At 41.3% G+C, this 16,139-nt stretch overlaps 1 protein-coding gene across 1 annotated transcript; it reads left to right on the top strand.

Moving 5' to 3' along the window:
* The first annotated feature begins 2,532 nt into the window (after positions 1 to 2,532).
* Positions 2,533 to 13,132, top strand: LOC310765322 (embryonic pepsinogen-like). Its single transcript, XM_083620132.1, has 9 exons — positions 2,533 to 2,651; positions 3,985 to 4,147; positions 5,228 to 5,345; positions 6,538 to 6,656; positions 7,387 to 7,571; positions 8,965 to 9,075; positions 9,786 to 9,915; positions 11,454 to 11,552; positions 12,761 to 13,132. The coding sequence occupies exons 1-9, from the start codon at positions 2,596 to 2,598 to the stop codon at positions 12,899 to 12,901; spliced, it is 1,122 nt and encodes a 373-aa protein (XP_083476258.1). The 5' UTR covers positions 2,533 to 2,595; the 3' UTR covers positions 12,902 to 13,132.
* Positions 13,133 to 16,139: the final 3,007 nt, after the last annotated feature.

Genomic DNA, 16,139 nt, shown 5'->3' with positions numbered 1-16,139 from the left:
TAAGCTTGGCAGTCATAGGCTAAGAGGAGAGGTCCTCCTCAGCATCAGGAATTAGCTGGGAAGCCAGAAGGCAAGAGTAGGAATAAATGGACAGTTCTTCAAATGGAGATATGTAGAAAGTGACATTACAAAATGACATTACAAAAAACAAACTACATAAACAGAATAAAATACTTCATACAGTTAAAATAATTTTTAAAACCAGGCATTCTGTCAGATAAGAGTTTGCTCTCCTGAAGAATTTTTTCTCCTTAAAATTGCTGCTCTAAAGGCAAAACAAGCCACTTTTTCAGAGGTGTAGAGTGACTTTTGTCCTTTCATAATTTTAGTTTATCTTGCACTGCCAGTTGACTAAAAATTTTCAGAAGTCTTCTTAACCCTTGTTGTGTTTGAGACAATTGAATAGCACACACTTGAAAAACATTTACCCATCAGGTTTGGACTTGACCAACACCTTGAAAGTAGAGCAGAATTCAGGATGTTGTGCAGAAGATCATCACAGGACATTCAGATTAGGTGCAAATCCTTGAGAAAAAATTGGTTCAGATATACCCTAAACCACTGAGCCTCTTGGGCTTGCTGATCGGAAGTTGACAGTTCAAATTCATGTGACGGGGTGAGCTCCCGTTGCTCTGTTCCAGCTTCTGCCGACCTAGCAGTTCAAAATCATACCAGTGCAAGTAGATAAATAGGCACTACTGTGGTGGAAAGGTAAACAGTGTTCTGTCACGCCAGAAGAGCTTTAGTCATGCTGGCCACATGATCTGGAAAGCTGTCTCCAGACAAACTCTGGCTCCCTCAGCCTGAAAAACGAGATGAGGCTGCAACCCCATAGTCACCTTTGACTGGACTTAAGCGTTCAGACTTAACCTAACACACACCTGCAAAGTTATTGAGAAGCTTATCTCATTCCATTTTGAGCAGCTTATCAAATTTCCATTAGAATGCTTAGTCCAATAGCAGTGTTAAATATGTACATTCATTATTAATAAGACATCAAAGTGATTGTGCTCAAATATATGTGTTGAGGACCTCAGATAAGAGTGGTAAATTTGCTCTTTGGACATACAATGCCTGTAGATATACCCATCAAGGGCATGAGAATATTGGCTGATATAATGTAGGTGGACTAACAGCTTGGATCTGTAAAGGTAGCTTTCTCTGTTCCTAAATGGCTGGTATATCACCTTTAAGGAAATGACAACCCCCCAAAATAAGATTGATTCATTTCTTTTTGTGCAATTTCAGGCCTTCCTGGCATCCCTTTTTCTTTTTTCCCCATTCATGATGATTTGTGCTCATGTGCTATTGAGGTGGTCACATGTGGTCATGATTTTAATTATGTTTACACATGAAAAATTTCTGGAGTGTCACAGTGCTTCATTTGCAAGCAGTGCATATTCTGAGATATATATATATATATATATATATATATATATATATATATATGTGCGTTGTCTCTCTTTTGTTGGACATTCTTGCTCAGGCAGACCTTTCTAGAAGAATGTGTGGCCTCCTTTTTCTTTCTTCAGTTGTTCCTCGCCTGCTCTTCGAGTTTCTTGAAGCACTGTAATATCGATGTTAAAACGTTGCAGCTCCCTTGCAATAATAGCAGTTCTGCACTCGGGATGCTCATTGTCTGTGTTACCCAACAAAGTCCATATATTGCATGTTCCAAAGTTCAATTGTCTTTTACGACCGCTGGGTGGTGACCCCACTGGGCGTGGTAATCCAGTCAGGGGAAAAGGGAGGCAGACTATGTGTAGGGCAACTTTTCTAGCCTTCCCCTTTTCGGGGTGAACAGAGTGGATCCCATATAGAGCTGCTCCATCATGGATACAGCTGCCAAGCTGCTCAGCTGCCTCGTTCCTTGAGTCAGAATGACTGAATCTGTATCCACCGCCCATGTGCCAGTTCATGACTAGGGGTTTCCAGATTTCACGGTCCTTCCCCTGTTACCATTTGCTGATGGCCATGGGACTTTGGGAGGTTGGGTTTGGGATGGGGTTTTGGAAGAAACCTGTGCGTGAATTTGTTTTATGTATGTAGATCAGTGCATGCTGACCAACACTCAGTCTTCGCAGTAAGGCTCTATTTCGATGCCATGAGTACCACGACGACCGGGAGATTCTTATCTGCTGCAGCCTTCATCCACCTTCACAGCCATTGTAACATACCTTGTTATCTTCCAGCTGTTCAGCTTTTGAGGACTTCTTGGATCATTCTTTGTCTAGCTGCTCCCCTTTGACCTTACCATCTTGGGTGACTCTGCTGGGAGTACGAGACTCCTGATGGCTTTGTTCACAAGGGTCATAGGAACGTGCAAGCCCACTCACCCCGACAAGGTGACAATCCAGGGAGTGAGTTATTTACCCTATTATATGCTGAATACATGACTTCCTCTTAGATATGATTTCATTGTGTTTACAAAGCAAGGTGACTGATTACTTCTCATTTCCAAGTATGGGCTGGATTTTCTGTGATGAAATATGATCTTTAGATGATGGTGGGCACCATCTCAAGCAGCTATAAAATAACAGAGTTTCCCCCAACAAACACCAGAAAAACTAGAACAGCCCCCACTGGACAAGCAGGATGAAGTACCTTGCAGTTCTCTTCACCATTGTTGCTCTCTCCGAATGTCTTGTTAAGTAAGTTATTGTTTCGTTGCTGATATTTACTCATCTGGCAGCTATGCTTTCTGATTAACTAATGAGGAGGAGAGAGAATGTGAATTATAACTTCAAATCTTATAGAATTTTTCAGATATATACATATATATAAACACATACACACAACTGAGAGGAGATTAGTAAATGCAAAATGGTCCTCTGGCCACAGTTGCAAGGGTAGAAGCACATAGACTCACTGAAAAAAGCATCACTAACGTTTAATTTGAGATGGAACAATACTTTGGGGCATTTGTATGTGTGCTTTTTTTAGCCCAATAGGTCTCCTTGCCTTCAGTAGCGCAGTAACAGGATGATGCTCAGCACCTGAAGCTCACCACAGCATGTCCAAAGTGACAAGAGAAAATGGAATTGTCAAACTGTTCTTTGTAATCAGCAATTGAGGGCCCAATAGCACACTTTGAAGTGCTGATGACACTAATTGAAACAAAAGGAGTCTTAAAAAATGGGCTGCAAAGAATTCATTTTATGTCAGTCAAATATTAAACACCCTACACACCTACAGTTGTTTTTTTCTTTTCAGCTATCTTCCTTAAAGTAATTGAGAGATAAAGGAGACTATCATCCCTGTCATGCATTACATCCTAACACTCCATATGTTGCTGGACTTGAACCCCCACCATCCCTGACTATTTGCCTTGCTGGTTGGGGCTGATGGGACATGGAGCTCAACAACCTCTGGAGATCCACAGGCTTCTTTCCCCTGCATAAAAGCTGTTCAAATCCCACCCATGTCTATGGAAAAGATGCATGAATGAATGTGTGCAAGATTATAGGCTATGTTACTATTTCTTGATGCTAAAAAAAGACTTTGATTGCATTGAGTGGGAGCGAACTTTCACTTCAATTTCCTAAGTACCAAATTTTTGGAATAGCTTAGATCTAGTAGTTAAGAGAGTTTGGAAGATGTGCAGGGCTGTAACTAGGGGGTGGCGAGGTGGGCCCCCACCAGGGACGCAGGCTGAGGGGGCACAAAATTGGCTAAAATATGTCCATAAATATGTCTATAAAAATATTGATTATTGCCTCTTAAGAAAAAGTTTTAAATAGAGGGTGAATTGAAGGGGGGATGGAGGAGAGCTGGAAAAAAGAGCTAATTTGTCAGTAGCTAAAGGACACAATCTGGACAGTTCTGCCAGGAGCGCAAGATTACCTAGCTATGGCTATGATGGGGTGGTGATATTAAACCTATTATTATGTTTGGAGTTATGGAGTGGAAAGACAGGTTGCAAAATAGGCAAATTTTAGGGAGACAGAAAATCCAAACCTAGTAATTTTGTTTCTTATGTTCCAGGATTCCCTTGCAGAGAGGGACAAAAGTAAGAGACACTCTCAAGGAAAAAAATCTGCTGGAAAATCTTCTTCAGAAATACCGTTATGACATTGGTACAAAATACAACTCAGATATTTCTAATGCTGCCCAGGTGGCTGAAGAACCACTTCTGAACTCTTTTGAGGTGAGGTGATGCTTTGCTCTTATCAATTTGCTGTGCTGCTGAACATTTCCCCAAAGTTTTCATGATGCTCAGTTGAGATACTTCTTCATATTTCTCCTGACACCCAGAGGTTATCAACATAATATGTTAGATGCAATTCAGCAAAACACAGCCACAACTCAATCACACAATGGGACTTAGTCATGACTATCACAAAGCCCTGTTGTTTTCAACATAAGAAGTTGCAACTAACTTTTGCTGGATAACTCCCATAGAGGAAAAGTTAATTACATTGAAATCCCATTGACACCTAGGGTAGCCAGATACAGTAGAGAACAGGGTTCTTGCACCTTTAATAATTGTGTAGAAGAGGAAATTTCAGCAGGTTGTGGCTTTTCATTCAAGTTCACAGATGCTGAGTGCCCCTTTATTACAACTATTCAAGGTGTGAGAACTGTGTTCTTTTTTGCATCTAGGCATCTTATTAAAGGGCAGAGCAGGAAAATGATGAAGCCAGGGTGTTGTGTAGGCCAGAAAAATAGTACTCTAGCTTGCTTTTTGTGGTGAATATTGTGAGAGCTCTTCTATGGCAATAAATTGTACTTACTTGTTTTTTCCCAAATCAACAGTAATTCTGACACTTTGAATCTTGACTTCCCTCTCCCTTTTTCTGTAGTTCCTTAAAATTGTTTTCATCTTTCCCTGTATATCCCAAATTGTCTCAATCTATTCTTTCTAAAAAACCTGTTATTATATATGCTTTTAGAAACTGCAAGTTTTTACAATAGCACTTATTTGTTATGCACAGAAGTTATTTGAAGTGGGGAAAATGTCAGTTCTGCTGTATTTCTCCTGTTTGTGAGTTATATTAAAGCACATACTGCTTTTATATTATGTCGTTTATTATTTGTTTATTTGAACAATTCCCTTTTCACATTATCCCACTTTTGACAGGAAATAAATTTCTCTTTTCTAACTTTTTTTTAAATGTAGCACTTAGATTTACAGTGGTTACCTTGCATATCTGTGAGGAAGTAAAATGTTCAAAAGCCTAAAAAGAAGGAAAGTTTTGCAAACTGTGTTTGTTTTATGAATTAACAGACTGAATACTATGGAACAATCTACATTGGAACCCCGCCACAGAAGTTCACTGTTGTGTTTGACACTGGATCATCCACTCTCTGGGTACCCTCTGTCTATTGCAGTAGTCCAGCATGCCGTAAGTAACTGACTATAAAAAAAAGGCTTCATGCATGTCACTCTGATATTAAAAATGACCTGGGAGGGCCTATGAAGTTGTGTAAAGGAATGGATTGATTATTCACAATCCAGCATTGCAGACTCAGGTCATAATTCTATTTACATATGAGTAGGGTTGATTGAACTCAGTGAGGCCAACATCTAAATAAATATGTGTGGAATTGAATATGGGCTTGCAATCCTATACCCATTTACCTGATGTGTCATCAGTGTCCCCACACAGTCCAAGTAAGGGTGGCAGTGGAGGGGGGGGAGGCAGGGTAGTAGAGTGGGAGCACATCCCATTATGCTTCAAGTGGCAAAACAGGACACTCCACTGCTGGAGAGAGAGATCTTAGTTTTCAGTGATCAGGTGTAATGATCTCAGGCAGGCAAACAAGCTCCAAAAAGAAGTAATGAGTTTCTTGGAAGATTTACAGTAATTTACAATTAATACAGAGAGAGCAGCATGAGCCTGCCATTCTCAGCTACAAGGTGCTCAGTCTGAGTCCCCACCTTGTATATAGCTGTCAACTTTCAGATTTGAAAATAAGGGATCAACAGCCTCACCTGTCCCGGGGACAGTCTTTTGTTGTTTAGTCGTTTACTCGTGTCTGACTCTTCATGACCCCATGGACCAGAGCACACCAGGCACTCCTGCCTTCCACTGCCTCCCGCAGTTTGGTCAAACTCATGTTGGTTGCTTTGAGAACACTGTCCAACCATCTGGTCCTCTGTCGTCTCCTTCTCCATCTTTCCCAGCATCAGGATATTTTCCAGGGAGTCTTCTCTTCTCATGAGGTGGCCAAAGGATTGGAGCCTCAGCTTCAGGATCTGTCCTTCCAGTGAGCACTCAGGGCTGATTTCCTTCAGAATGGATAGATTTGATCTTCTTGCAATCCATGGGACTCTCAAGAGTCTCCTCCAGCACCATAATTCAAAAGCAGCAATTCTTCAGTGAGATTAGTAAAAAAATTGTGTTCGGTGAGATTAGTAAAAAAAATAATACATCCCAGCTCCTGTTATCTAAACGTTTCCCTAGTGTTTTCCAATGTCCTTTTATTACAATTATTCTCTTCAGAAAATGTATACCTTCAGACTGTTTCTGCTATTGATCACTGATTAAAAGCTGTTTTTGTATTAATTAATTTCTGTTTCCTTTTTACCTTTAGAAACACACCATAGATTTGACCCAAGTAAGTCTTCTACCTTCCAAGGAACAGGACAGCCATTCTCCATTAAGTATGGGAAAGGAAGCATGGAAGGGATCTTTGGACTTGATACAGTCAAGGTAAACTAATAGTATTTTATAGATACAGGACAAGTTGAGAATACAAGCCTAGAAAAATATCAACTCTTCTGTGCATTTCCAAGGCCAATGCATCTCAATGTTATTGAATCCTGGAAAATTTAAAGCAGTAAAAACTGAATCAGCCCTTTATATTCTGTGGAGATATTTATGCACAGTATGTGTACATTGATGGCTGCTCCTCAAGGAATTCAGAACACAATATGTGGTAACCAAGAAGTTTATTTTAAATTGTCATTGTTACAATCAAAGTAGTACAAATTAAAGCTGCAGTACTAAGTTTTATGCAATCCTGAAGTAAATATCAATTAAATTGATGATACCCACCTCTGAATAAACAGGTATAAAACTAGGACCTAAGTCGCTCTTGCCCACTCTCTATAGGAACCAATTCCTATGGGCCATGGTCCATTCATCCCCCAAATATTATATGACGGGGGCCGCCCCGCAAAGTTAATGGGCTTTGCCATTCAAATGGTGTGCATGGACTGTGTCTTGTGATCAATTATGCAGGATGGGACTTACCTGCCACCCCCAATATTTTATTACCTGCCACTATACATGTTTGAATATTATTGTCTGAAAGGTCAAATGAGGTTTCCTTTCATGTTAAGATGCACAGGATTGTAGCCTGAACGCAATGCTCATAGAAGCCTGCTCTGTTCTTTACAACGTGATACAGAAGTAAGGGAAGACTGTGTTTTTCTACTAGATATCTGATCTTACCATTTCCGATATGGAATTTGGCTTGAGTACCAGTGAGTCAGAAGACCCGTTTTCCAGAACTAAATATGATGGGATCCTCGGCTTAAACCCTTGGAAAAAAAGTTCATTCTTTGAGAACCTGATGAAGAAAGGCTTGCTTGAGAAAGACGAATTTTCTGTTTATCTCAGCGGGTAAACACTATTTTGCTTTACTGCTAAGAAGATTTGTTGCATGTTGATGGAGGACTCATGGAAGGAAAATGCACCCGAGATTACTTTACAGGTTGGCTAATGCTTTGCCTGCTGAATCTTGTAGAACAGGCTGTCTGCCACTGTGCTTTGTTTGCACAGAGGTTGATGGGTAGAGGGGACTGGAACCTCCATCCCCAAATTGGTCAGAATGCTGAGCCCCTCCAGGGATGAATAAGCTATTGTAGTCAAGGCTACTTGATGATGAAGAAGAAAAGATCCCTCCAGTTTTCTAGTACCCAGCAGTCGACTGCACCATCTTGCTTGTTGTGCCTTGAGAGCAGGGGCCAAGCTCAGGTGAGCTAAGTGTTAATGTGGGAAGAGAGGGAGGTAGACAGAGTTGAGGCAGAGAGAGAAGAGGCCAACCCCCCTGCTTCTTTTACTATTATTTAATGCATGGAAATACGGAATTAAAAAAATATTGCATTTCATCCATGTAGCTATCTTCCCTTTTCATTTTAATTTAATACTGTACAAACTTGAAACCTCCCCCCAAAAAACACTTTAGAGATTTGGAGTTTTTGCTCCAAATCACAATCCTACCCCATGCAGAATAACTGGAGGATAGTATCACAAAGACCATTTCACCTGACTATTTTGGGGGTAGATCAAGAACTGAAGGGTATAAATTGCTCCCTCCCATCGGGTGGCTAATATACAGCCCATCCTGTACATCTCAGCTCAGAAGTCAGTGCTACAGTGCCTGGCACTGCAACCTTAATGGCTTTTTGAAAGGGAGGTAGCAAGCCTTTGTAGGGCAGAAGGCAGGAAGGAAAGCAGTAGATGGAAGCAGAGCCAGCCACAAATGAAGCCAGCTGATTTTGTCCACATTCTCCACCCAGCTGAGGATATAATGGTAGCAATTAGACTGACTAAGGAGGAGGAATCTGACAGACAGTGACACTCCCTGGACTGGGTGCAGGCAGGCATGTGAGGTTGGCTGGAAGTAGACTGAGGTTGGTGGAGTAGAAGCCATTTCTGCAGAATGGCCTCCACTGCCCCAAACTGGCTTGCTTAAAATCACAATGAAAACCAATTAGAAGAACAAAACTTACGAAGATTATGAAGGGGGAAGTCAGTGTGTGATATACAGAGCTGAATAGGAAGCATGGTGATATATAGAACATTAACAGCATTCACCTTTCAAAATCTTAAAGCCTTCATTGTCCAGTGTTCACCAGTCGATACTGGTGCACTGCAAAAGTTCCTTTCTCTCTCTCTTTTTGTCTAATTTGGACAGAGGTACAAGAACATGATACATACACTTTTTAAATATGCAGTCCAGCTTATTCTGAATGAATGACTTCACAACATCATATATATATCTATGTTTCAGAAAAACAGATGGGAGCATGATCATTTTGGGTGGAATTGATCAATCTTATTTCACTGGTCCTATTAACTGGATTCCTGCCACATATAGGAAATTTAAGATTGAAGTGGACAGGTAAGCAGGAATTATTCTTATTAGTAGTATTAGCAACATTATTGTTAATCTTACCATATTGACTGGGTACAATAAAACTGAAAAGTTTTTCTGAATAATTTTAATGGCTACTAGTTAGCTAAACAGGAAGAGATGGAGGGCAATAAAATGCAATTGCGAATGTGCGACTTACTCTGTGTTTTCTAGTTGTCCTTTGTTAGAATGACTTATATAGGACCGTTCTTATAAATTGCATTTACAAAGTGCTCTGAGCACTTTACAATCTGTAGTTCATGAGTTTTGTTTTATGCCTTGTACTATTTCCAATGCAGCTTCCTAAAAGTACTTACCACATCCCACTCTCCATTTAAAAAAACCAACCCATGTTTGGGGAAGGGCCCTACCTCAGCTGAGGATCATTTGCTTTGCAAGCAGAAGCCTCCAGGGACATAGCTATACAGCTGCAAAGAAAATGTTTTAAGTGTGTTTTAAGTGAAATATACAATGTGACGCTAGATGTTGATGGTGAGCCTTACGGAAAATTCAATGTATTTTTTAAAACTTTTTTTAAAAAATAGCATTTTTTATTCCACCTAGGTTGCATAGCTGATATTTCCAGGCCGTGCTATGAGAACTCCTTCTCTGAAATCCTGGAGAGCTGCTCTATACAATGTGGGATTTTTATGTTTCATGTCAGAATCTAAAGAATCTAATGATGTCCAATTTCTCAGCATTCTAGTGTATGGTCAGGCAATTGCCTGCAGAGATGGCTGTGAAGCACTTCTTGACACAGGGACGTCCTTCTTGCTCGGCCCAGCATCTGAAATTAGCCAAATTCAACAAGCCATTGGAGTTACAACAGTAAGATTGACTTTTGCTGGTTGTCTTCATACTGTAGCTGAAAGAGGCCCAGTACCATCCTTTTCACTTCAGCGTCCACACTCCATACTCTAATTCTTAGCTGAAGGTGGTGAGGATTAGGCTTCACCTAGGATATCGCCTGGACTGCAACTGCTGAAACCTCAGTGCCAGGCTTCATAGTTCTTCATGATACTGCACATGCATGCAAATGTACATGAGCATACAAACTATGACCATGGAAATGGCAGGGAAAGAAAACAATCTGGGAGGGTGACGTCCAGTGAAATAAACACTTCCAGTGGACTTAATGCTAAATCCACACAATTAAATGAAGTGATGGCCTTTTTTCAATAGGCTGATTGGCTCTTGCAAGATTTTTCCCCATTGCTAGATCCTGATGCAATGAGAGTATGATCCATGGAAGCTTCTCTCTGACTGATGGTGATTTCATGTGTGACCTTGCCTTTTTTATATGACATAACCTGAGAATGTCCCATGGCTATCTGGCTATGCTTTCCTATATGCAGGGTTCTGAAAAGAGTCCACTATACAGTACACGAAAGGTGGCCAGATGCAAAACGCAACAAAACTCTTACACCTTTAATAGTTGTGCAGAGGAGGAACTTTCAGCAGGTATTAGTTCTGCTGAAAACCCTTCTTCTACATCCATGTCCCATACAGATAGAGGGTGCATTTCATCTTTATCACTCTACTGTCCACACTCCATACTCTAATTGTTAGCCGGAGCTCAGGTTTCAGAGGCACACAACCGAATGTGGTGAGGATTAGACTTGACTTTGGATACCTCCTGGCACTGGTACCAACTCCAGGGGGCCCATGGGGGCCTAGGCACCACAAAAAAATGGTGGGTGTTTGGCACCCATACTGCGGAGCCTCTGATGTGATTTTGGGTGCTTCACAAGGCCCCAGAAGTCACATCCAAGGCCTTGCGGGGCCTCCCGAAGGGACTTTCAGGAGAAACCAGAAGTCAGAGGATTTGCGAGACCTCAGACATGACCCCAGAGGTCACATTGGAGGCTTACCAGGCACTGCTGCAGCATGTGCAATGTAATGTGTCATCAAAACATCACGTTATGTCACGGGTGCCCCATAATCCGGGGCCCAAGTCGGTGCCCCTGCCTCCTGGACTATAAGTGCTGGCACCTCAGTGTCAGCCTTCATAGTTCTTCATGATACCTACTGCACATGCATGCAAATGTGCATGAGCATCCAAGCTACAACAATGGAAATGGCATTGCTTTAGACTGTGAGGTTAAGTTGTGAAGTGTTGAGGTGATTTATTTGTAATATTCAGCTAGATGGCGTGCTTCTGTGCTACAGTGTTCTACATTGTGCTGTTCAAACCTATGAGTTACACTAGATGGCTATTAAGTTCTCACTTAAAACAGTATGTTTGCTTTCCTGAGATTGGCTCAAGGACAAATCCATGACATTTCTTGAGCATACTTGAGGTTTGCTGGTCAATTCCTTCCTGATCAGAATAATGCAAAAACTCAACTCTTCCATATCTCTTTCAGCATTCCTTCAACTGCAGAAACCTCCACAATATGCCAGATGTTGTTTTTGTAATCAATGGAATTCAATATCCTTTGACTCCACAAGCCTATACTCATAAGGTATATGATAGAACTGGAATACTATCTACTTGCCATAATAATGCAGGTTCAAACAGTTTAGGGCAGATTAGAAGTGCAGAATATTTACAAACACATGGGCTAAAGACAGGGGGAAAAGGAATACATTTTGGGGCAGAAAGCTTATTAGATATCCTGAGATGGTCAGAAGAGCTGGACCCAGACTTGCATGTCTTATAGAAAAAAGGCCAATGCAAATTCCCCACCAACATACTCGTAGTTTCATGACAGTTTAGTATAGTATCTCTGACTACAGATGATTCCCATCCCAGGAAGGTTGCCCCTGACATATTGTATAACATGGGTGCCTGATGACCCCGAGAAGGACTTAAACCTTCCATCACATATAGCAACATATATACTGTATGCAGCTCTCAGATGTGTTTGCTTGGCAGTTGCAGATATGGAAGAATTTCGAAGCAAATAATGTTCTTTCTCCCCTCGTTTCGTCTTTGTAGTGACAACACAGTCTAGAGAGTTTCTAAATCTCACTCTCAGCAGTATCCTAATGCTCCACATGTAGCCCTGAAGAAGGGCTTCTATTGGCAGAGGGACACAGTGATCCTATCCTTTATAGCTAGCAGGAGAGGTGGAGCGAGGAGGAGATGGGAAATAAGTCTCTTGTGATCTCCACTGACTCCATAGGGAGGGGCCATAGCTCAGTAGTAGAGGATTTGCTTTGTCAATAGAAGTTCACAGTTTAAACCTCCAACATTTCCAAGTAGGCATGGCAAAGATTCCTTGTCTGGAACTGATTCTATCATCATTAAGCCGGCATAATTCCAGGGATAAGATGGCATTTCAATGCAATTATTTCTTCCAACAGAGCAGAGCAAAAAACATTTTGAATTGTGGAGACTGCCTATAATTTTAAAATAGTTTGCTGACTTGTACAATTTGGTTGTTCATTATTAAGGTATTATGCTAATTATTATAGAATGAATACACAATTTACAATATTGTGCACCATTACTATTGTCCTAGTGTTACATCTACAATATTTATCTCCTTTTGAGACTTTTCTTCCAGGAAAAATCCTTCCTTCGCCTTCTTTATGTTGGAATGTTACCTTATGCTAGGGTTTAAAATATGGCAACCCTTCCTTGTGCATTTTTACCTAGATTAATTTCTTGGTTGATATGGATGTCGAATCACCCACATCTTAAGGATATCCTTTCCTTTCCTTCTAGGATGACGACCTTTGCAAGAGTGGCTTTAGCTCTGGCAGCAAAGATTATGATCACTTGATACTAGGAGATATGTTCCTCAGAGAATACTACAGTATATTTGACAGGGGGAACAACCAAGTTGGACTGGCAAAGGCAGTGTAAAAGAAAATTCTGCATTTAAACTATGCAAGTGCTGTAGTTGCTCATTTAATCAACTAATGCCAACGTCATTGTAACTTCATAGCAATGTATTTGAACAAATACTATCACTCGGTATCCCATTAAAATTATATTTGTCAGATGCCTTCAAAGAAGATGCAGGTGGTAGCATTGTTGTGGCATATATGATCTGAAAATTATGTATTTCAAATTAATAAACTGTTCCATGGCTAAGCTTTTGGATGTGATGTGTGTACAATACCCTGTAGCTAATGTGAGTGAAGCTGAGGTGCCATTTCTGAGGTCAATGGGGAGGGAAAAGGCAAGAGCAAAGGGCCCACTCTCAGGATCAGTCAAGTTTAAGTTATGGAGAGAAAGAGAGAGTAAAAAGCCACCAATGTACATTAACAGTATTTTTACTCATTTATTTCTTTTTTATGCCCTATAAATAATACACAGCAAGTACTGTACACTAATACCACACACAGAACTGGAGAGTTGTCACGGATACAAGCACTCATCCTGCAGGGACAGGGAACCTGTGGGCCCCCATATGTTGTTGAGCTGCAGTCCAGCCCCAACCTGCATGGCCAGAGTTCAGGAATGATGGAAACTGTAGGGTCAAAAGTTCGCCATGCCTGCCCTTATTGATAATTGCATATTGTCCTAAACTGGGTGGCAGTGAAAGGACTGTGCCCCCTCACCATCTAGTGGTTTCTTTGGAGCAACATCTGTTTTCACTGCCTCCTTTCACAATTTCACATTCTGACCAGATGAGACATCTGATTCAAGGGCCAAACTTGGCAGCCTTTTCAACTTGCTTGGACCTTGGGGAGTTTCTTGATCAAGGAGTTTTTAGGTTGCTTCACCATCCACTGACTGTATAGTACAGATCAGGAAAGATACCATGAAAGCCCAAAGGATACCAGCATAGTTAATGAGCAATGTCGAAGAAGCTAGTATGGGCAAGAAGGCTTCTTTAAAAGAAATAAGTCTTGTCCAAATGGAGAATAGAATGGAAACAAACCTGGAAAGTAGCCAATGTATAACCTATTTTTAGGAAGTGATCTGGGGGGGGGGGGGCTCCTGTAAAAAACAGGCTGCTTACCTTAACAATTCTCCAACGAAGACTGGAGGATAAAAACAACTGTTAAGGATAAAATAACCAAGCTTATTGAAGAGCCAACCTGCCTTTCCTTATTTCTGGGGCAGTTGAACTGCAGCTCTGAGCTTTGAGTTGGAACTTACAAATTTCTCCAGCATAAAGGAAATCGCACCTATTTGCTGTCTTCATCCTCACAGCTGTTGCTTTTGCAAAACTTCTTCTGAAGAAACGAGTGATTGTGAAAGCTATATCACCTTCCTGATGTTGCACCATTAATGATCACACCCAAATAAAAGTGATTCATCTGTTTTGGTGGAATTTAGATTAGGTCCAAGTTTCCTTGTTTTTCTTGCTACCCAATTCTTAAAACGCATTAAGTTGAAAGTTCAGTCCCATGTTAGGTCTGAATCATGTTGGGTTAATGCAGAACCTAAGAGGAGACCAGTAGCTCCTCCAAGTCGCTGTAGAGGTGGCATGGAGGGGGGCTGCTGAGGAGGCAGCAGATCTGGCATGCAAGGAGCACATGGCAATGGCAGCAACAGCAGGCGATGCATTCCTTGGAGGCGGGATCTGCTGCCCCTGTGGATCTTGCTGCCTAAGGTGGTCATCCCACCTTGTCTCATGGATGGGCTGGCCCTGGCTCTACCTCTATATGGAGCAGAGGTTCTTGGTTCACTTTCTAGCCTGTTTCTGTGGTCTTCTTCTCCAGGAATGGGAGGATGCTGGAATGCAGAAGTGTCAGTCCAGTGGGAGAGCTTGGTTGCCCATTTGCTGCCATGATGGCATCCTCTGGACCCTACCAGTGATGGCAGGAATCTGGTGGTTGAAGGTGGTAAGAATTGGAGGGAGCCGGAACACATGTTTATGCCAACAATACTCCCAGCAACCTGCAATAGGACTGGGTGAAGGGAAAAGTTCCTTGCTGGGCAGAGAGAAGGGATCCATTTAGAGGTCTCTCTGTTCAGTTGTCACGTTCCTAATGCCTCAAGTGGCCCTGTTGCCATTCACCTTCATCCTGCTTCATATGTACCCTTCTCAGGGTATCTGGTCAGGTCATATGCCCATTTTACCCAGCCTCACACCAACACTTTTATTTTTTTTAATGTTCTGGTGAGCTACACATGAAGAAATATGTGCTAAACTTTCCATGTGCATCAGAAGTAGATTTACGTGTGTGAAGAAGGGGTGGAGAGATGATTTTAGCTAATTCTTATTGGGTCATAGGAGCGTGATGGAATGGCTTTGAATGCCTATAAGAAAAGCAATAAAAGCTGGTGAAAGACAGTAGAATATGGTGAGAGAAATAGAGGACTCCGCTGTGTGATTAGGCAAAGAGAAGGTAGACGAAGGTGTCAACAGAGAGGGAAAGGGGACAGGCAGAGAGCTGACAAAAGGAAGAATTGTGAAAGGAGGGAAGACCTGTAAGTGGCAACAGAGAAAGGACTAAGAAAATGCAGGAAGGAGGCTATAGTCACAGGGGGCAGGGGTGGGAGAGACAAGAATAAGATGGTGAATGTTATTAGTTAATGGCTAACATCATTTCCCCCACAATCAATCAATGAGACTGAAGTTAAAGCAAATACAGATTTCAGTAGTAGCAGGCACTTCAGTTCAGATGCCAAGTCTGACAGAAGCTGATTGAATTGTATAGAAAGCAATGTTGCCAAACTGGCAAAATTCTCAAAGACAAACAAGCAAGCAAGCTCAGCCCCTGTATTGGAAAGCCACCATATTTCTCTGTAAGCAAGACCACAAAGACAATGGACACGCAAACCATGGGCCTGTTCAGTTTGCCTGGATGAATTTCTCCACTATCTCTAGTCTTGAGTCTGGACTGGTTGAAGACTACTGGCCTGCATTGACCATCAGCACATCTTCATGGTTTCAAAAAAGATATGAAAATATAATGCATGGTAATTTATTCACTGGATTTATTTATAACTGAAAATATTTTATGATGAGGATACACCTTAGGGAAAATTTCAGCATATTTACAAAGAAATATGACTGGTCAGTTTTGGTTTCCTGGAATGGGAGGGGCTTTCTGTGATGAAATATCATAATTCACCCTTCCAATAACATTGAATACTTCACAAGGAGCTATAAAATAAGAGCATTTCTGCAACAAACACTAGA

The sequence above is a fragment of the Podarcis filfolensis genome (assembly GCF_964270895.1).
Source record: "Podarcis filfolensis genome assembly, chromosome: 6".
NCBI classification, from domain to species: domain Eukaryota; kingdom Metazoa; phylum Chordata; class Lepidosauria; order Squamata; family Lacertidae; genus Podarcis; species Podarcis filfolensis.
The sequence above is the reverse complement of the archived record's forward strand: the minus strand, read 5'-3'. Positions and strand labels throughout refer to the sequence as shown.

What these genes read in the sequence shown, in the direction of transcription:
- LOC310765322 (XM_083620132.1), top strand. Translation starts at nt 2,596, where the DNA reads ATGAAGTACCTTGCAGTTCTCTTCACCATTGTTGCTCTCTCCGAATGT. An exon ending in CACTTCTGAACTCTTTTGAG is followed by an intron (nt 4,148 to 5,227) that starts GTGAGGTGATGC and finishes ATGAATTAACAG; the next exon opens with ACTGAATACTATGGAACAAT. An exon ending in TTGGACTTGATACAGTCAAG is followed by an intron (nt 6,657 to 7,386) that starts GTAAACTAATAG and finishes TTTTTCTACTAG; the next exon opens with ATATCTGATCTTACCATTTC.